Genomic DNA, 22,100 nt, shown 5'->3' on the forward strand with positions numbered 1-22,100 from the left:
CTTTTTGCTTCTGGCTCCTCATTTGTTTGGAAACTCACACTGGGCTGTGATCTCTTTGAAGGCCAAATGGAAGGAAATGCAGAACTGTGAAAGCCCAGACCAGTACCACAATAGCTATTCATGAAATGAGGAAATGCAGTTCCTCCCCCAGGCGAGGACAAGGGTGGGGAGGGGAGGGGAAGGAGGAGGTGCACCTCCAAACAAGATTTATAGATATTTAGCAGTATCAGAACCAGCCAGTAATATTTTTAATGCATGTTCAGCATTGTATTTCTTTCAAAGCATTTTCACCTAATATGCTAGCTCATCTGGTTTCTACAACCGTGTGAAATAGGCAGGGCAGAAACATGAGGCGAAGACAAAGAGAAGCTAGTATAAACTGCTAACATTAGTGAATACATACCTACCATGCATTGCCAACACACTAGGCACTTAATCAGATTTTAATCCTTGCATCTGTTTTATGAAGCCTAGGAGTACCATAGTGATCCTTATTTTAAAGAAGCAAGTATGACTTCAGTAACTAGTAAAGGACACCACCCAGACTTGAACAGTTTGACACCAGAACACTAGCTCCTCACCTCTCCCTCTAACCACATGCCCTGAGGTCATATGGCCAAGAATGTATCCTCACAAGACCTCTCCTGAGAGCATATTGCTTGAAAAATGCATCGAGCTTGGTTAAGTGAAGTTCAAGGCCCAACTGTCCCCTTCTTGGAGGCCATTTCTCCGTGGTTAACTCTTTTTCCTGCGCATGATTGCTCAGCTTCCCCAACAGCTGGACCTCCTACACCCTTGAGCTAGCAATCCCTGGCCCTCACACCTCACCCACAGTGCAAATAAATGGAGAATGACTGGTCACATGCTCAGCACACTGCTGATCTCTGAATCTGACTTGATCTACAGCTGGCCCTGTGCACAAGGACATGGTGTATTTTTCTGTAAGTTGTAAAGAGGATGCTTTATTGACCAGGAAGGACTCAATAGAGCTCAAATTCCACTACAGAGAAAACTATTGTACACTTACAAAGATGCCTGGAAGCATCTTCTAATTAACACAAAAACCCTGCCTGGACTCCATTTATCTACCCCAGGTCCCATACACTGCAAAGCAACAGCAGGAGGCTGAAATTAGATAAGTTGATTTCTGCTACACGACTGTTTACCTTTTGTAGCACCGTCTCCATAACTCCACCCTCCTTAACACACTGAATGAAAATGCCATTAATGATGGGAAACACAGGTCATCTGGAAATCTGAGGGGGAGATGTTGTGGGACAGAGACCAGATTTATCTTGATCAGTGATTCTCAAACTTTAAGTGCACAGTAGGCTTAAAGAGATTAAAATACAAATTACTGGTGGCCATATACCCAGCGTTGCTGAGTCACTAGGTCTGAGGTAGAGCCCAAGTACTTGCATTTCTACTGAGTTTTCGGTCTAGGGCTCATGTTCGGAGAAGCACTGATCTAGATATTTCTTAACTCAGGCTAGAAACAAGCTTCCTCTTTCATTATCTTTGTACTTGTTAAGACACATACATAATCCAGAACGTCATCAGACATGGAAGTCTACTTTTCTGCAAATGTATTTGGGAGATCAATTCAAAATTTGGAAGATCATATCCTTCATTCCTCCTTTGTTAGTTGCTTTCCTTAGCTACTAAGCCACACAGGCTTGTTCCAGTCAGGTAAACAAGGAGAAGGTTACTGTGTGGGCACACCCCATATGGGGAACTGATTCTTAATTCTAATAGTGATAGCAGTGGCTAACATTAATCAAACACTACTTCACTATTTCCCAGGTGTTTTTCTTTTATTTAATGTCCAGGGTTAACATTAGGGGGGGCGGGGGGAGAAGGGAGGGAGGGAGAGAGAGAAAGAGAGAGAGAGAGAGAATATATGAGAGTGAGTGAGAGAGTTTTGAGTGCAAGTACTGGCCCAAGCATACACATTTCCACAGCCAGATACCTCACAGTATCAAGTGAGGATGCAAGAAAAGAGATGGAAAAGGAGGAAAAAGAGAAAATCAAGAAATATGCTGTTGCTCTCAAGATCAAGCTAGGACAATTTTGTAGTAATATTAATGAGGAGTGAATTCTGTATTTCAAATCATGTTCTCTCACTAATAGGTGCTATGCTATATGTGGGGAATAAGGTAACTATGAGTTCAGGTGTGTGTGTGTGTGTGTGTGTGTGTGTGTGGTGTGTGTGTACTTTTCTTGCTGTGTCACTCCCCCGGTCATCTGAGCAAGTTTTCAATTAGCATCTATAAAACAGAGATGATGAATCGTGATGATGATGATGATGATAAAATGGTAGATAGTTTAGAGGCCACAGACTTCCCAACTGTGATAGTTAAGCTTGCTTGTGTCAACTTAACTGGTTTGTATACTGCCCAAAGTTTTAGTAAAGCACATGGGTGGGTCATGGAGGTGTGACTTTGGTGTCTGAACCTGGTTCCTCACCCCTTCTTCTCTGGTACTATTCCCCTGCTTTGCTTCCTTGTTAGTATGGGTTGAGCGGCTCTCCTCTGCCAGGCCTTTTCACTATGCCATTTTTGTGTCTTGGAGCCAGCTGTGTGTGGACTGAACCCTCTGAAGCTGTGAGCCAAAATAAACCCCTTCTCCTTCAAGTTGTGGGTGTTGAGTATTTTTTCCTAGCAAGAGGATAGTGACTAGTATATCCATCAAACTTGTATGCCCCTTTGCAGTGTGACTTTGCAGCTCTTGTTATCAAGAGGTGGAGTCTATTTCTCCACATCTCTGTGTAGCTTAGCTTGTGGTTTGTGTGACCAGTATAATTATGTGATTCCAGAGCCTAGGCCTCAAGAGCCTTGTAATTTTTCCCTACCGTTAAGCTATGGCAAAGCATCATGAAGAAGAAGCTGCCGTGGCCTTACTGAAGGATGAGACAGCCACTCTCTAGTTTATGCAAGTCATGCTAGGGAGGCTATTTTCAATCTGACAGCTCAGCTGCACATCCAAGCTGGATGCAACTACAAGAGAAAGCCCAGGAGACACCAGGAGAGGAATCACCTATTCAACCAACAAAATCGTAAGCAACTGGAAACTGCCATTGTTTTATACCACTAATTTAGGGGGAGTTACAGTGTTGGTACAGGATGGAAACAGATGTAAGTACATTTGTACCTCCTCCAGAATATATGAAAGAGCTTAGCATAGTTCTGCCACACAAACTTAGCTACTTTTTCATCTTCTAGATTTTCTCCTTTCTAGCTACTATAAAGCATTTCTTTATGTTTTATGCCTCATCACTCAAAGTTTTTGTCAATGACAGGAAGGAAACAAATACTGTACATGCCAGTTTTTTTTTTTTGAGTTAGGGTCTTGCTTTGTAGTTTAGGCTGGCCTTGAGCTCACTATGTAGTTCAGGCTGGCCTCAAATTCATGGTGATCCTCCTGCCTCTGCCTCCCAAATGCTGGTATTATAGGTGTACACCACCATATCTGGCCCATGCCACTTTTTCTTTGGAAGTGTTTTGTGACATCTCCACCCATTTCCAATTTCAACTCATCCTTTGATTGTGGCTCTAGGACGCTATGATCACTCCATAAGTGATAATTGTTTTTTTCCTGGCACCGGGGATTTAACTCAGGATCTTGTGCTTCTAAGGGAGGTGTGGCACCACTGAGCTAAATTCCCAGTCCACTGTAACTGTTAATTAGTGGTGCTGCCATAGCATTTCTACACATAACACTATCTCCATTGTTACTCTGTTTCACTCAACCCCATCCACGCCACTCCAGTCTGTTCCGTGGCATTTCACTCTATGCCGTGACGCTCCACTCCATGTCACTCTCCTCACCTCCATTCCAGTTGGCACCAGGCCACTTTGTCCCTCTCTTTTTATTCTCGTAAGATTTTATTATATATCAAATGCAATTTCAAATGTTGGCAATACATTTTTCTTATAAGATACAATCCTTAACCTGCAAAACTCATTCAGATTTTTCCTGTATTCACTCAAGAACAGATAACTCTGAATCCACAGCTCATTTAGATTAGTGAATTTGAAATCCTCACCGACCAGGTGTTCCTATGATAATGAAAACATATGTGCAGAGATTTTTTTTTACACAATTTCAAGAAACTAAGTTGAATGATTTTATTCTTTTATCCTTTTCTAGGAACCTTTGTCAAGGTTAAATCTTTTGAAATTGCTTTCAAAGGATTGACATTTTATATCCTAATTGGCTAATTTTTATATTTCAAAATATTTAACTAGGGCTGGGGATTTAGCTCAGTGGTTCCGTGGCCTGCCTTGCAAGCGCAAGGACCTGAGTTCGATCCCTGGTACCAAAAACAAAAAACAAAACAAAAAAAAACAATGCAAAATCAAAATATCTAACTATAGCTGTTTATAGATGACTGTTGTAAAGTAAATGCTGAGTTAGCAAAGATATCCACATATCTTTACAGACATAGAGCACTACAGTTGTATAAACTGTCTTTGGAAAGAGCACAGCTTTTACATACTAGTTCCCCAGGACAACATTTTGCCTGAGTTTAAAAAAAAAAAAGCTACCATATGAGGTAGTTGGCTGCATAGTCATGCTGGTGTCGCATCTGGAGCTCATATATACCCAAGTCGATTTCATTCTCAAAAAAAGGCCTTTAAAAAATCACCTGAATGATTGTTGTGATCCAAGGCTGAAAACCCAACTCGGGGCTGGATCATGTGAGTTCAGTAATATAGTGCTGGGTTTGTTCAATTTGTAGAGTTCCTGAAACAGAGCTCTGTAACTTGTTGTCTGGGACATAATTCAATGAAGCCATCTACCTCTTGGACATTTCCCTGTGTTTCACTGCATTTAAACCTGGGGAAAATTCTTTTTGCTAAAGTATAATCTTGTAGTGTTCCGGAGGATATGATTTTATGGTAGTTTTCATTCAATATGTTTCTTAATATGAAATATATGAATTAATACATATATGTGAATGAATATATGAATGAACTAATGTTACAACGTAAATTTTGCTTGAGGCACAATCAGCCAAAATAAACAGATACTCCACCAATAAGGTGTTCATTTTCAAAAGTAAGTAGTAGGTCTCTCACATTAGTGGCTGAAAGGGTTCAGACATAGGAGAAGTGGAGAGAGCATTGTGCCAGTTCATGACAGCATTCTTAAATCTTTGCTCTTCTGCTCACATTTCCTTTTCCACTTTCTGAGCCCAGAAAGATGTGAACCATAATTATCAAGCTCTGAGCTGTGGGTGAAAATGTAGGTGGTGAATAAGAAACTTTGGTCATGCTCTCCTCTCCTTACTTTAAGCCCAAACTGGGTGGAATGATGTGAGAGGAGGAACTAACCTTTAAGTCAAATTTAAAGTTTAGGTTACTGGTGTGGATCATTTTATTAATGGATAGAGGTTGAGTGCAGAGTTTTAAAGTGCTATAGTTTCCAGGAAAGTAATGGGATCTCACTAACTTCTATTCGGAGGCAAAGAAAGAAATAGGTTAGACAGAAGGAGGATTCATGGTAAATGAAAAGTGGAGGTAAAAATAAAGTCCATGAGTTTGCTGTGATCACTAATGAATTATGTGCTCACTAGCTGGCATCCACATGTGCAATGAAGTTCTACACAATGCAAAAGAAATGAAAACATCAAATGGATGTTATGTCATTGAGCTCTGTTGGGTCTTTATTTCCTTTAAATTATTCGAGTTGCATATTAGGAAATAGCTAAATATTGCCAAGTGAAACCTAAACTTTATTTTTTGTTCTTTGTTTTGGTGCTGGGGATTAAACCTAGAGTTGGCACATGCTAAGCACATGCCACTGAACTATACTCCCACTCCCCAAATGTGAGCTTCTTTAATTTGCTGTAATTATATTTCACTGCCTAAATGGTGATTCAAAACTCTGAGATGAAAGCAGAACCAAAGTGATGAGTACTGAAAACGGAAATACTATTTGAGCGCCTTCTTCTGACCCTACCATTACTGCTTCTCAATTTGACTTATATGTCACTTTATGGATTAAAGATCATAGGTAAGTCATACTCATAGGATACTGATGTAGAAACGGCATGCGACTTTTGCTTACCTTTGATTGTGCTCTCAAATGAAGCATAGTCATTCCTGAACCTGCCATTGCTTTGTGACTCTTTGCTCTCCCTTACAGTATAAACAGTTATGACATACATGCAAGATCATTTGCAAGGTACTGATTTCAACTCATATTTCCTGGTTTTAGGTCATGTGTAAGACCATGCTCCCTGGTTCAGAAATAAAGCAAGTTCATAGGATTGCAGTCATGTCTTGATGGTCTAAATACATTTACCTTATAAAGATGTAGACATTTCAATTTAACTTCAAGGATTTTCTCATTGTGCAAAATGCATTGATGTACAATTTGTAGCTAGGACACAAAGTGCCTGCTCCCTCTTTGCAGTGAATGCATTTTAGCAGAGCAAGTCTTTGCAAGCAGTGGGCTTTCTGATCATTTACAATCAACCCTCCCCCACTCCCTTTACCTCTTTAGTGGTGCTGCAGCAAGGCTGAGTCGTCGATGGAACCCATGAAGTGTCTGCAACTTCAGTCATTTGTAGATTGGGGCGATGCCTCTGGCTGCTGTTCTGGCTGTTGTTTTCTGTGGTATTCCTGAAGAAGGCCTCTGTGGTGTTCCTAACAATGTGTTCTGGGCTGTATGGAACTGCATTCAATGTAATGGAGATCTGAGGAGGAGTTGTGTTTCTAGCGCTCCTCACTGAAACTTCTGCTTCCAAATGAGCTGAGGTAAAGGAAGGACAGTTGCAAAAATTATTCACGTATTTTATGGATTCATCACATGAAAGCAACTTTACTTAAAAAAAAGAAGACCCCTTGGATAAGTTCAGTAGCATAATAAAGCAAAAATCATGTGAGTGTATGACAAAGTTCGTTTGCCTGTCCAGCCCACTCATCCTTTATGCATCCATCAATTTTATATGGTGAAGGGAGAGATGTAAAAACTGTACTATTAAACAAACTCCAACTCTGTGCAGAAGGCAGAATTCAGTTGACTGCGTGAACATCCAAGGGACCATTGAGTTCATGGGGCATGGTCATTTATTTCCAAAACTGTAAAATTCTGAGTATATGACATATGCTTCTTTTATAGCGCAACATTGCAGCGTTCATCAACTTCTCAAAGGAGCATTAAACAAAAACAGCAGATTAAGAGTCACTGTTCATGATCTTCCTAACTTTATTGTAAAGACTGAAATTCTTGGAAGAATAATGACATTTATTTCTTTAACCATAGCACAAACATTTTAAAATATAATTTTCTGTTTTTGTTTTAACTGACGCATTCAAACATTAAATTATGTGTCTTAGGATACCAATGATGTTTCAATACTAGTATATATTATATAATACATTAATCCAGTTAAACATATCTATCTCCTCAAATATTTATCACTTCTTTATGGTGAAGACACTTAGAATCTTTTCTTCTAGCTTTTTGAGGCATAGACAGTACATTATTGTTATCTATGATCACCCAGCTGTGCAAGAATATACCAGAACTTACTTCTATCTAACTAGAACTTAGTATAAATTACAAAGTTTTTTTAATTCTAGTTGTATGATTCCAAAATCATGGGACCTCTGCATTTTCTAAGCTATTTATCCTTTGGAGGAATAGTGAATTAATTTAGAATGTATGAATTGGTGGGATTAATTTATAACTTTGGTCTGCAATGCTGAATTTCCCATAATGAAAAAAAAAAATTAGACCAGGCGTGGTGGTGCATGCCTGTAATCCCAGCACTCGGGAGGCTGAGGCAGGAGTTTCCTGTGAGTTCAAGACCAGCCTGGGCTATGTAATGAGTTACAGGTCAGTCTCAACTACATAGTGAGAGACCCTGTCTCAAAAAACCAACCAACCAACCAACAAACAAAAAAACAAAAAACAAAACAAAACAAAACAACTCCCCCCCCGCAAAAAAAAAAAACAAAACATTGGTTTCTGAATTAGGTGCACTTTGCCATGTTTAAAAATGTGCTCTCTATCTCTCAGGACCTTGTTAACATTCCCACTTTGAGGTGGTAGGGATTGTTACATTCAGCCTTTCAACAAGTTTTATGGTGATGGTGGTTTGTGAGGCAAGACTTTGCAACAAGGCTATATAATACGAACCATTGGAAAGTTCTGTAAATTACGGGTCAAGGTGGTATGTTCAAATGTCTCTACTGACTCCATAGATGGTGGGTTTTCAGAGCTAAAAACTCCTCACAAGATCTTATGAAATCAGATAACCACAACTTTGAATGGTTTGACTTGAAGACTGTCAGAGTAAAGACTTTGTTTTTCTCTATTCCTTCACTGCTTCATGCAGTCAAGCAACTATTTATTAAGAACTACTATGTGCCAGGTGGAGGTCTCCTAAAGATGTATTTAATCATTACACTTTCCTTGTTGTGGTCTGTTTTATTGACACCTCTTTTGAGTCTCATACCTTTTTATTTCAATTTCATTTTAATGTGTGTCACATGATAATTTGTGTAAATAAGAAGATAAGCCAAAAAAAAAAAAAAAGGATCACAACAGAAACACTACTTTTACAATTTAGCAAGATGTGGTGGGTAGCAGCAATCCTCTTAAAAGATAATAAAATAATCGTGGCTATTAAGTACTATTTCCTTGAGGTGTAGAGGGTTGTGCAAGGCACCTTGTATGTGGAGTTGACAAATTTAACAAATAAGAATATGTGGTGCCCAATTAGAACTTCAGCTAAGCAACAGAATATGTGATATGTTCCCAATAATATATAAAGATTATACTACATATTATATATTACAAGTATACTGATACTAAAAATTACCTATATATCTGAAATTCTAAAGTAACTGAGCACTGTGTATATTATCTGGCAACTCTCTTTGTGGATCTACTAGGTTTAAACTTTGGCTTCTGGTCATTTCCTTTAGCTCCTGTTTTTATCTTTCCAAATCTTTTGTCACTATCACTACATTTGTGCCTAGGTTAGACACTTTGGACCTAAATTAGGAGATTTATCCTTGAAGTGTTCTCTACATGACAAACTCAGCCATCTCATCAGATTTCTTTAGAAAAAATTCCCCCAAGCAGTCTTAATTTTGCACTTAAATTAGGTGCTTAAATGTTCCCTTAAATAGACATGTGTCTCTTGTAGGAGTGTAAGACCTTCTGTATATGGAGATCAGCATTTTGGTCATTTTGAGTTTTGGCCAATGTTAAGCCTCTCATTTGACTATTATATATGAGAATTTTAGCTTTCAGATCCTTTAAAAAATGTTTAATGATGGGATTAGGACAAACAACAAGCTTCTGAATACCTAACATACAATTATATTTCTTAGGTTGCTATGTTTACTTTTTCTTCTCTAAGGATTAGTGGATACATTTTTATCCTAAGAACGTTTATTTAATTAGTCAACTTACATAACCAATTGGCTAGATGAAACTGAACTCCCTCAAAATAGAGAAATGATTAAAACTTGATTTTTTTCTGCAAATAACAGTTTATTATTGTTACTGCATAACTACCTTAATGGAAAAATATCAGTCTTCTCTCATTGTATTTAATCTTCTCTACATATGTTTAAAACATCTGAAACCAAACAGGTCTATTTTCAATTTAGGATACACCCACCCCTTTTTTTTTTCAAAAGAAAGAAATGACAAAATTCTCAGGACTTATACCCCTTCATTTTGTGTCTGTGTTTTTAACTATGCTATTTTTTGCTTTGTATTTTTTGAGACAAAGTTATGCTATGTAGTTCGGGCTGGTCTTGAACTCACTATGCGGCCCATAACTGCTATTTAAGAAACAAGAAAGAAGTTTTAGCCTTGATGTTCAACTTCCACTCTTGTAAATTTTAAAGCTGTGTTTTACAAACCTTGATAGGTGTCCAAATCATCTTTGGAGTTTGTTTGCCTTGGCCCTCTTTCTATAAATTGTGATATGGGAGACTTGGTGTCAGACCTAGAACCTGCATTTCTAACAAATTTCCCAGGTGATTCTAAGTATATGGCCTTAGCCATACAATGAGTCAAATGGAATTCTAAGAATTTCTTATGTGGTTATCAAAAGATTATCAAGTAGATGGTAGAAAAGAAAATCCATTATAGAAATAAAAAAGGCTATCAAGATAAATTTATTTTTCTGTCTTCTGAACTCTTTATTGAAATAGGTGCATGAAATTATATTAAAAATAGATCTTTGGGTGTCTTGCTGTCTGTGAATTCATCTGATATTCTTAAAATGTGCATTTCATACTTCATGAAAAAGCAAGACGTTTTAACAAACACAAGGAAAAGGCCATATACAATGGAACAATGTGATAAAGCTATTTTAAAGGCTATATTATACCATTTCTACTGTATTGTTTCCATATTATAATAAAATTCCTCCTTGAACACAATTTTAGGACATATTATAATATAATTCCTCCTTGAACACAATTATAGCTCTTCAAATGAGGAAGTATCATCTATAAAATGATTTGCAATGATTACATTATATCAAGACCATCTCTTTTTATAAAAGGTTTACAAATAATTCATTAATTTCTAAAACCTAGTTTTATAAGTTAAAATCTTTTCAAGATAATTTAATATAAACTTTTAGGTCTGAATAGACTTCTGTTAATGGTAAAAAGGACAGCTGCTAACTTAGGAAAAAAAAGACTATCTCTTGAACACATTTTAAAAAGAGCAACGTGTATTTAGTTGATAATTAATTGATCTATGATCAACTCAGATAAAATAATTAATAGAAATGAGATTTTTATATAATGATAATAAAGATAATATACAATTTGTTTCTATTTTTAAAATGATATAAATAACTTCTAAGCATAATGAAAATATAATATGTCTTCAAAAAATATTTCTCAAAATGAACATTTTGGAGATGGGAAATGTTAACTATATTGACACTTTCTATTCTGTAGGAAGATGCCAAATATAATGTGGCTTTTTTTGGTGGAACTGGGTATTGAACCCGGGGTCTTCACACTTAGCTACATTTCCAGCTTTCTCCACTCCTCTTTAATTTTTTAAAAATTTGAGATAGGGTCTTGCTAAGTCATTAAGTTGCCCAGGCTGGGTTTGAACTTAAGCTCCTCCCATCTCAGCCTTCCACATACTGGAACTACAGTAGAGTACCTAGAGTACCACCACATCTGGCATAATGTACCTTTGGAGAGTGAGAAAATCATCTGGAAGACATAACAAATTAAATGGAAAAAACTTCAGAAAAAGAATGATACCTGCATATGTATAACACACACAGACACACACACACACACACACACACACACACACACACACACTTTAAACAACATTGAGGTCTAGTAAAGGTAAAGTGAAAATGGTAAGTATTACAGTAGTTAGATATTATGGAAATGATAAAAAGAATTTTTTAGAACGTGTAGTCAGCTAAATAAAGAGTATACCATATAGTTTCTCAGGTGTGATAAATTAAAAGTATAAATTAGAATTAAAATGTATAATTGATATTGTGCAATAAGAAAATATGTCTAAAGATGTAGGGGAAGTGGGAGGGGTGGAGGAAAACTAAGAAGAGAAAAGAAAAAATAAGAGAAAAAGAAAAAATGGAAACAAAGTCTCTGTAAATAAGGAAGGGTGGAGCGGGTGAAGGGAGGGCAGGGGAATGGGGAAAAAATAAGAACCAAGATAAGTCATATAAAGGTACAAGGTCCCAATGATGAATGTAACTGTATTGTATACCTAAAATGTACCAATAAACAAAAAGGGAAAAAAAGAGCATACTTAGAACACATACCAGAATTTAAAATATTCAAGATTAGAAATAAGTAAAATGAACAAATGGATATTGATACCAAGACACAGTATAGCAAAACATCAAGGTATAGCATAACAGATAATTTAGATTAAAAAGGAAAGACTAATGAAACCAAAGAAATAGTTTTCAGCAACCAATTATTGCTAGCTATTATGCTGTAAGTAGTGCTATATTATGAAGATGTCTCTGTTTTATCCAAATCTCCATGTTTTCTTTTGGGAAAAAGATGAAATGGTTGGGGAGAAGGAAAGCAGGCCAAATGGAGGAGGAGGAGTGGCTTCTTTGTTTAGGGATATCAGGCTGTGCCAGAGATGCTGAGCCAGAGGCTACTTCTCAGGGTCATGGAATGGGTAATGGGAAGGGGGTGCACAACCTGGCACGCGCAGGACTGATTTACCCAGTAGGCACAATAGTTACAGTGCATGGGGTCATCTTTAGAGCCCACTGAATGATTAAATTTCCTTAACAATGAAAAAACGAAACTTTATAATAGAACATTTTTAATTTTTTCACATACTTTGAAAATTTAGGGCCCATAAAAATCTATTAAATTATTTTCATTTTTTTAATAGAGGAAAGGGCTCACAGAGGCAAAAATGATCCAAGTCCACAGTAGGTTACAGGCTAAGAATGGTTGGGAAATAATGAATCTGTGCCACTTATTTTCAATGATCATATAAACTACATATAACCAATTACGGAGGATATTAGTTTCCATGATAGTATTAAAAACATGTTCCATTATCAGATCCATGTTGATGATGCAAAGAGAAAGAGATAAAATATCTATGAGAGCTAACTTGGTCCACCTAGGACTTGAATATATGAAAGACACTATTTCCTCCACAGACTGTATTCACAAGTACTTCTGCCAGACACTAAAGCAAAGAATTTCTGCTAAAATCTTTTCTCCCAGTAATGTATGTGATTACTTATATTTTACAGTGCTTATGAATTTTATCCTCTCACCTGAATTACTACAATTAAACAATGACTTTAACCAGCAGTTATATCAGTCTGCTAATAATGTGGCTTACTGCATCATGGAAGTCTTTTTCAGTGATTTGGTCAACTTGTCCACATCAAGGACACTTGAGAACTTGCTTGTCCTCAGGTAAATATGATATTTGGATGAACTGATACACAGGAAGTACTGAATAAATGTTGATTGGTTGGTTGAGATCTTATACTCAACGTTACTCTCAATATGAAGCATCTGAGTGAAAGTAACAATTTTAGGCACCACTGGAGAAGGTATTCAAACCATGGATGGGATTTTCCCCTCTTTTCCTAGAACTACTTTCACACAGTCTGTTAATGGGTTTGTGTGCATGTTGTTTTTGAAGCCAGTTTCAAGTTTACAATGTTTTAATATCCTCTGTCGAAGATTATTTTCTTAGATCTACTCTCAAACTAATAAGTTCCTTTATGTAAATTTCTTTCTTTCCTATATAGATATGAAAATCAAGTAATGATCTATTTTCCCTATTAGGTAAATTCATAAAACTGCAAGATTGGGCCACTGTAAATTTTGTTGTCTACCTGCTAGGCCAAGACTATTTCCTGTTGGAATAGATACAACTGTATGTTTTGATGGCCTGGGTTTAAAACTTATGCTTGGATTGGATAAAAGTCAACAAATATAATTTTAATACAAAAGTCTTCAAAGTAGTCTTCAAAGCTTTACCATTCCTTTAATATTTTCTACAAATTTGAAATTCAGCACTCTGTGATAGTTGCAACATTTATTCATTTAGTCAGAACTTGGTGAGCCTGGCTGACAAGATAAAAGTCCCTTTCTTTGGTTGTAGCTCAGTGGTAGAAGACTTGGCTAGTGTGTTTGAGCCCTGGATTAAATTCCCATTACTCCACAAAAATTCTCCCTTTTTCAGTTGTTTCACTTTCTATTTTAGCTATTTATAGTCCAAAAATATTAACTGGAAAATTCCTGAAGTAAACAGTTTATATTTTAAATTGTGCATCATTCTGAGTCATGTGATAAAATCTTCAGCCTGTCAGTCAGCGCTGCCAAGACTTGAATATTCCCTTTGTCCAGTGAATCTGAACTGTATGTGCTACCTGCCCAGTAGTAACTTAGTAGCCACCTTGGTTACTAGATCTACTTGTGGTATTGCAGTGCTTCTTTAGTAACCCTTATTTTACCTAATAATGGTCCTGAGGTGTAAAAGTAGTGACTCTGGTAATTTGGGTATGCCCCAAAGAAGCCTTAAAGTACTTCCTTTAAGTGAAAAAATAAAAATACAAAGAAGATATTTTAGAGATAGTGATAATATTCATGTTTGATCACAGTAGAGTGATATAATTGCTCTACCTTATTATTACCTATTGTTAACTTCTTATTGTGCCTAGATTAAAAATTAAGCCATATCATTAGTATGTATGTACAGGATATACAGGAAAAGCAGTACATATAGGACTCAGTACTATCAGTGCTATTTAACAAATTTTATTACATTATTGATGTGTACCTTGTGTGAATTTATAACATGAGTGTTTTTAAATATTTGGTGTCTGATTCACAAGATACATATATGGGAAGAATGATATCTGTTAAGTTTTTAGCCAGATAATTTGGTATTTTGGAGCAGTATTATTATTATTATTATTGTTACTAAGAATGATAGTTGTATGGTTCAAATTTTTAAAAAAATATTTAAAATGTGATTTTTAAAGAAAAAAGTATATCTGACACAGAGACAGTCTTTCTTTGTCTAAAATGAAAACATACAATTATTCTTTAAGGTACCCTTGAAATTCAGAGGAAACAATGAAAATCTCAACCCAGTATTTACTTTGGTCATCTGTTACAGACAAGTGTCCCTGTGCCATACAACCCACAAATGTTATTTAATTATATTTCTACCAAGTAGGTTCCATTAAGTTTTATTCTGCTATTCTATTTGTACTGCTAACAGGTGTATGAAGGGGTTTCAAAGAAATATGATTATATGAAAAATTTAAAAAGACAGACTAATTTTACATCCTTACCCTAATGGAAATAACCAGAGTTGGAACAATTGTTTGAAATACCTTACTGTACCATAGACACTCATCTAAATTTTTTTCTTAGTAATTTAAAATTCAATTTTAATGTAATTTGGAATTCTATTCAATGAGTAAAATAGAAGATGAAGAAAAACAATATACTCTAGTGAGAACTGAGATAAGTATGATAAAACCCAGTGAAATCTCAAAATGCAGTTTATAAAATGCACAATTTTTAAATTACCCTGGAAAAAATTCTTAAGGAATGAGTGCTCAGGGTGACATAGAGACATTGTGTATTGGAAGAAGGGTACATTCTTTCTATTTACTCTAATATAATCACATATTTACTTATCCATCTTCTGTGCTACTCTAGGGAACAAGAAGTAATTACCGAATTTTAAGCTTGGCTGAACATTAGAATCACCTAGGAAACACTTGAAAGTACAATACCTGAAATAACTGGTCTTGAGGATGAGGATCAGACATTAATATTATTGAAAAGCTATCACCTAAGTTTAGTATAAAGCTTAGGTTGAGAGTCACTGGTGTCAAGTACCTTAGCCACCCGCACAAACTCTGGCACGTAGTAGGTGTTTAACGATAAATATTACTTGGATGCTTGAGTGAAATCATGAATGCTTCTTTTATGAAGCAAACATGAAAAATATAGTTTAGATATTTACCTTCACTTTCTTCTTTTATTCTACTAAAGAACTATTCATATCCTATGTAAGAAACATTTAAATCCTATGGAAAAATAAAGCAGATATTTCATATTTGTGCAGATTTAGATTACAGTATTTGGTTGTCAAGTTAAAAAGGTATTTGGAATCATCCATTGCAAACATATGAATGCATTTTAGTTAATTTTTATTGTGGCTACTCTAGCAAAATAAAATCATTAGTCAATAGTAAATTGAAAAAGGGGCAGAAAAATATGGTTTAAAGCCAAAGTATGTATTATATTTACATATATTCAAATCTAAGATTTAAAAGTTTTAAATTGCTTTTTTCTAGAAACCTGTGATTTTATTTTATTTTTTCAGACAGGGCCTCACTATGTAGTTCAGTGTGACCTTGAACTCACTATGTATCCCAGGCCGGCTTCAAACTCAGTGATCTTCCTGCCTCTGCCTCCCACGTGCTGGGATTATAGGTGTGCGCCACCATGCCCAGCCTCCTGTTGTTATTTTAAAATTCACGCTATTGATTATGTTTTGGATATGGCATGTTAGTAGCTAAGTACAAATGATCTATTCTATGCATTTTACTCTTGAAGTCCATAACTGGACATATTTTCCATGAGTGTCAAAGTTCAAAGGAGATGGTATGTTTATGAATTTTTTTCTATCTTGGGTAGTGGATCCATCTACTTTTTTGTAAAGTTCCAATTAAGGAATCTTCAGCTAAGGCTTGGGGAAGCATCTTACTTCCTATGTATAGCAATACAACTGGGATATTTACAATGTTTCTGTGCTGTTGGTAAATAAACCATAGGAAAGGAGTTGTGTAAATAGGAACTATATGTTGCATATTTTCTGATAATGTTGACTTTTCTACCTGGCATTTAAATTTTTATCTTCTTTGCAGAACCAGAAATGATATAAGAGCAAGAGCTATAACTCTTACCTTTTATTGTAGAAGATTCCATTGCATTCAATTGGTATCTAATTGTTTAACTTAATGAAATAAATAAATGACAGAATGCAAATCTTCAAAGATTAGCATGGTGGGGAACACATTAACAGCTTCAAAAAGAAACACTTGAGAAGAAAGATTTAAGGGAACAGTAGATGTTGATCCCCAAATGAGAATTATGGATTCATTATACGGGAAGCCTTTAAAAAACATCAACATTATGTACAAATCCAGATCCTCCTTCCCTAGGAATTCTCATGAGGCCCGTTGCCCAAAAGTCTATAGTCATACATTTGAGAACTTCAGTGTCATGGAATGTATATTGAACAAGAAGTTATGAAACTTTGGTTCTATTCATAGCTATTTTACGGATGATCTGAAACCATATACTTAACCTTGACAATTTTCATTTTCCTAAGTGAGGGGCTGCATTTCTAGAGAATTTCTCCAGTGATTTGTAAGGTCCTTTGTGCCTAATATGCTGTGATTCAGTTAGTTTATCTTTTATGACTTGCTAAAGAAAACCTCTAATAGAGAAAGAAATTCACAGTAAAAATAGTTTAACTTAAAGACATTCAGTAGGACTTTCAGAATTGATTCTGAAAGGAATAGCTCACCTTTTTTTAAGCAGAGGTTTTCATTGATCAGTTTTCCTTCCTCATTGGCATCTATTTTCATCCAGCTATGGAGGTATTTCTTGCCCTTCTTGATCACTACCCTTGGGCCTTGTTTCTTGAGAAAGAATGATGTATTTGCCACCTCAAGGAACCCTTCCTGCTCATAGCAGGTCCATTGGGGTGCCCAGGAGCAGTGGGTGAAGATAGCTGCTCGGATGGGACCACCAGAGGAATTGGAGACACCCAGGCACAGGGCAGATTGAATATGCTGGAGCTTTCCGTCCTCAGTCCACAGCCACTGCTGGTTCTGGCTGGTCCCATTGCATGAGCCCACAATCACTTTCTGATTTAGGAAAAGGCACTGTTGTTTCTGGACATGGACAATCTGAAACCCCTCTGGAAGATGAAAAACTTATAAAATACTGCGTCACAGATAATAAGGACCATTGAAAACCAAACCACCCTTCCACAAATTAGTTAAGTAAAAATACTAGGTGTACTTATATTGTGCTATTTTAATCATTTCAGTGAACATTCCCAGATTCAGCACCCATAATTTAAAATCTCAGGGTGAAAAAAAATCATAAAATCCTAAAGCTGACAATGAAAAATGTCAAAATGTCACACTTAAAGTATCCCCTCTCCCACCTTTTAAAGCTTTTGGGTGGTTTAGGGAAGAAAACATCCACCCATTGGAAAAACGAAAGGAAGCTTGGAGAAGAAACAAAATCATCTAAAGAATTTGGTTTTCCTTTGGATAAGGAAAGTCACATCCAAAGAATATGGTATTATGTCTTAGCCCAGTTAGTTACATGTGCCATAATTGTGTACATGTTAGTTTCTTTTTTAACCATATGACTTGCTCTAGGTTAGTTTCTCCACTATTAAAAAAAAATACTCTCCTTCAGTCCTTAAATTCACACTGTAATAAGTAATTGTATACAGATCACATAGTTTGGCCAAAAATTTCAAACTATATACATTTATTAAAAGATAAACATAAAACCCATTTTCTCACCCCTCTAATCACCACCTCCAGCAAATAATAACTAAAGAAAGAAGATCAATTCTCAAACCAAATTTTCTATAGTCCTGGCAGAGCAGCATTTATTTTTGTGACAAGGTCTACATTTCCCTGAAATGCCAGATTAAAAAAAAAATCAGCAAATCTTAATGTAAGAAAAGTTAAACCCTCTTATGAAACATCCAAAGTGAGAAGTGAGATATTTAGACATATAAACCATTTCGAATGAGTTTTTACTTCAATTTCCCAGCTCTCCCATGCAAATATTCAGCTCTTCCAAATGACAAGTTCCAAATAAAACAAATTTCCTCACCTCTTTAATTATATTCCTTAAGTTTTTTTTCTTTGACATGAAAGAAAGTAAAACTGTAAACTGAATAGAACCAAACAGGGGGAATGTCACAGCCTGCTACATAATAATAAAAATTTTCTCCTGAGCGTTTTTCACTGTCTGTTGTAAAGATCCCTTTCAGAAGCTGTGCTGCCTGTGGATTTGGGGGACATGAAGACAGCACTTATTTGCTGTTGGAGAGCAATCTCAGCAGTGTAGGCACAGCTGACTCCTTTCATTCCCCCTCCTCACTGTTTTTGGCTACCCTGCCATGAAGATCACACTGCATTTCTGCCTCATTTTAGACATTTTTCAAAGGTCCAAGGACTCCTCCGTTAGATTTGGGAGCTATACCTCAGGAAACTGAGGCAGACCCACTCACCCGAACTTGTGAAGATCAAGCAGGTAAGGATCGCCATGTAAAATTCAGCCTCCATTTTCCACTTAACAACTGTTCACGCTTCGCTTGGGGAGAAAAAAAAATTCTCCCAGATAAGAGAGGCAAAGACTAGGAAGGAAATATGCCTTCATGGTGAGGGGAAAAGTCAGTGACGAGCACTTCCTCCAATTGAATTGTGTGAGGGAAGTTTTACACCAGTGTCCTTTTGTCTGTTTCCTTAGAAAGAAGGGATTATGATTACTTCTCTCTTTTTAAAAAAATGTAGCTCTAGCCTCCAGGAACAGAATAAGCCTTCTTAAGTTGTCACCTACCTACCGTCTCGTTGGCACATGACTTCTTAACCTCAAGAGGGAAGAAAGGAATCATAATCTTAGATAATTGAATGCTCCTGTAACATTACATCTTTTCAGGTGATGTGATTCTGCTGAATATATGCAAACCAGGTAGTTTATGAGGGTGTATGACAAGTGATATAAAGACATAAACATATACTGTTTGTATAATGATATGCTGGGAGTCTATGAGGAAAACCACATAATGATGGCACTTTTAGCTCATTATCTCTCAAGTAATGATAATATTACATTTGGAGAGAGTCATCACCACTGGGCAGATGCTGAAAGTAAAATTAAACCCATCATGTTACTTACTTCAGGATTCCCCAGATAGATAATAGCCTGTCTCTAACTAGAAAAGGAAAAGAATAGACTTTACTCAATATTTAGTATTAAGAGTAGTTTATTGGCAGTATGAAACAAAGTCAACATTGTTGCATTAAAAATTCATATTTGAGCAGAACAGGTGTTTGCTGAGTGTAGTTATTTTAACTTTGTCTCGAGGGTTAAACCTTTCAGAAATGTAAGGACATATGAGGGACCTTTCTTAGGAATAACCTCTGGAAATAGAACAGGTTACGTCAACCCCAAAGGCATCAGCCTTTTAGTGGGAGAGGGATTCCTAATAGGTAGCATATTCAAAAATCCCTTCTTAGCAAAAGAGAGACAATTATTTAAAATTTGTGGTACCTCATAGTTGCTACAAATTTGTTTTTTTTTTCTTCAAAGTAAAACAAGTCTCAATGTAGAAATATAGTGGATAGAGTTCCAGAGTGGGGGCCACCTCTATGCCTAGTAAGAGTAAGTACATATATATCCATTGACAACCATTGTGCTCTGTAATTGATTGATAAGAGGTACTGTGAATACATATTTCATAGATAATATTATCAAGTCACATTTCCATATAAAATAGTTACTGCTTTTGATTTTTTTCAAAAACAAAAACTTATTTGTTAAAAATCCATTATCAGTCACTTGCAATGTTAGCAGCAAGGTTCTGTTAACTGAGACAGGTAATAGCACTTGACACAGGACAGGTGAACAGCTGCCAGTTCACTCACAAGACAGACTTTGCAAACATGAAAGCATCTAAACACACAGTAATGGTTTCTTCAGCAGCTCTTCCAGTCCATCACCTGATGACAGTTATCACCGGATATCACACACCTATATTTTGGGTGGCAGACAGTCGATATAGACAGAAGGACATCTGCCTCAGGCTGTGTGAGAAATCTATCATACCTCATCAGCATAGGACCTTCAGAGTAATTTGGGGGATGCTTACGAATGCTTTCTTATACACAAGGGGAGGGAAATCTCTCACATGTTGCCAAGCCTTCCTCAATCCATGCCACAGGTTGGCTTCAGAGCTCCTCTTTCCTTCCACTGTAGGAAGCTTCTCAAGAAAGGGGTAATTTGATAAATCACCCTAAGAGATCGATGATCCGGTCAGTCTTCAGTGAGTCATTGGACAATTTCTGCTGAAAGTCTGCTCTCATAGAGGCACAGAGCATGGTGCACAAACTCATACTGCTCACTTGTTTGAACCATTCCACCCCTGCAAGAAAGACATCATAAAAGAACTTCATTTCACCATCATCGTATGGTCACATGACACAAAGACTATGAGTACAATCAAATGAGCATGTTATACCAAATACACACAGAATAATGATTTGATTGTTATCCCTCTTACTTGTATCCAAGTGTCCCAGCCTATGAAGTTAATGTGGTAATACAGTCATGTGCTGCACTAACAACATCATAACATGAGGTATTGATGGATTACTCACATGTTTGTGGAGATCCCAGTGTGAAGTCATGTTAAAGTATAGCACATACAACTACATATACTACATAATACATGAAAATTATAATAAAGGACTTTGTGGCTGGCTGATATATTTACTTAGGTCTCATTTTCTGTTATTTTAGTGTGTCCTCCTGTTTATACTAAAAATATAATTGCCATACAACAGGATGCCATTTTATGCCAACAGCAGCCTCACACATCTTGTGCTACTGCATCTCTGGATTGCATCATTTTCTCTTGTGCTTGATCTAATGTCACGTGGATCTGTTCATCATGGTCCTAGGAGCAACGGACTACATCACATGTACAGGTATACAATAGGCTAGGCTATCCAGGTTTGTGTAATACACCATATGATGTGTGCTTAAGAAAACTGTCTAACTACATATTTTTCAGGATGCATCCTTATCACTATGCAGCAATTCTCTCTCTCTCTCTCTGTCTCTCTTTTTCTCCCTACCTATGGCTTCACACAGTGTTTGGTACATGAGGAATGTGATTAATTTTAAGTTTTACCTAGGTATCATTACAGCGAGGTGGTATAAATACATAGACTTTGGAACCAGCAGGCTATCTGGATTCAAATTCCTCCCCTGGCAATTCTTAGCTGTGTCATTTTAAACAAATTCCTTAAAACTCTTTGTACTCAGTTTCCTCTTCTGTTAAAGCAGGATAGTAACAGAACTTACTTTGGAAGGCTGTTATGTAGGTCAAAAAATTCAGTATAGCTTAATTGTTAGTATTATTTCATAGCTATCTTATCATTCATCTATTGTTAAAATGGTTTATACTGTTGGATTAAAGTTGATTGAAGTAGGCTAACCAAATATAACTCAGCTGTGAAATGTCCTTTTTAGAAGTGTCGTTTGTTTATGTTTCATAGGGAAACAATCACATTTTGGATATCCTGTGTATTTAAACACAACATTGAGTGGGTCTTTAAATGATTTGGGTAAAGGGGATTGGCTACTGCTTTTCCGCTTTGTTGTAATGATTGGTCTTCATAATTGTTTAGCTTTCACTTTGTCAATAATTAGTCACCTGCTTCACAAGCACAAGGTTCTGAGTTCCATCCCTGGTACCAAAAAAAAAAAAAAAAAAAAGGG

At 36.4% G+C, this 22,100-nt stretch overlaps 2 protein-coding genes across 5 annotated transcripts in view; both read right to left on the minus strand.

Moving 5' to 3' along the window:
• Ptprb (protein tyrosine phosphatase receptor type B) overlaps positions 1-18,938 on the minus strand; it is a 121,137-nt gene extending 102,199 nt beyond the window's left edge. For 2 of the 4 annotated variants that reach the window (XR_002025127.2, XM_019206539.2), the window contains exons 1-3: positions 18,826-18,937; positions 17,089-17,484; positions 6,503-6,759 (exon numbers count right to left, since the gene is read on the minus strand). Coding sequence is in view for 3 of the 4 variants with exons in the window: in XM_019206539.2 (XP_019062084.1) it covers positions 6,503-6,759; positions 17,089-17,484; positions 18,826-18,880 (708 nt within the window). In the remaining variant the exon portion in view is untranslated. Of the gene's footprint in view, positions 1-6,502; positions 6,760-17,088; positions 17,485-18,825 lie in introns of all 4 variants that reach the window. The other 2 variants (XM_019206541.2, XM_019206540.2) reach the window with 1 other exon arrangement.
• Positions 18,939-19,588: 650 nt separating this feature from the next.
• The window catches only part of Ptprr (protein tyrosine phosphatase receptor type R), a 250,661-nt gene continuing 248,149 nt past the window's right edge, over positions 19,589-22,100 (minus strand). The window contains exon 14 of the mRNA XM_010617486.2: positions 19,589-20,739. Coding sequence (XP_010615788.1) covers positions 20,646-20,739 — 94 coding nt within the window. The 3' untranslated portion in view covers positions 19,589-20,645. The remainder of the gene's footprint in view (positions 20,740-22,100) is intronic.

The sequence above is a fragment of the Fukomys damarensis genome, unplaced genomic scaffold (assembly GCF_012274545.1).
Source record: "Fukomys damarensis isolate Sample0158 unplaced genomic scaffold, DMR_v1.0_HiC HiC_scaffold_15, whole genome shotgun sequence".
Taxonomy (NCBI): Eukaryota; Metazoa; Chordata; class Mammalia; order Rodentia; family Bathyergidae; genus Fukomys; species Fukomys damarensis.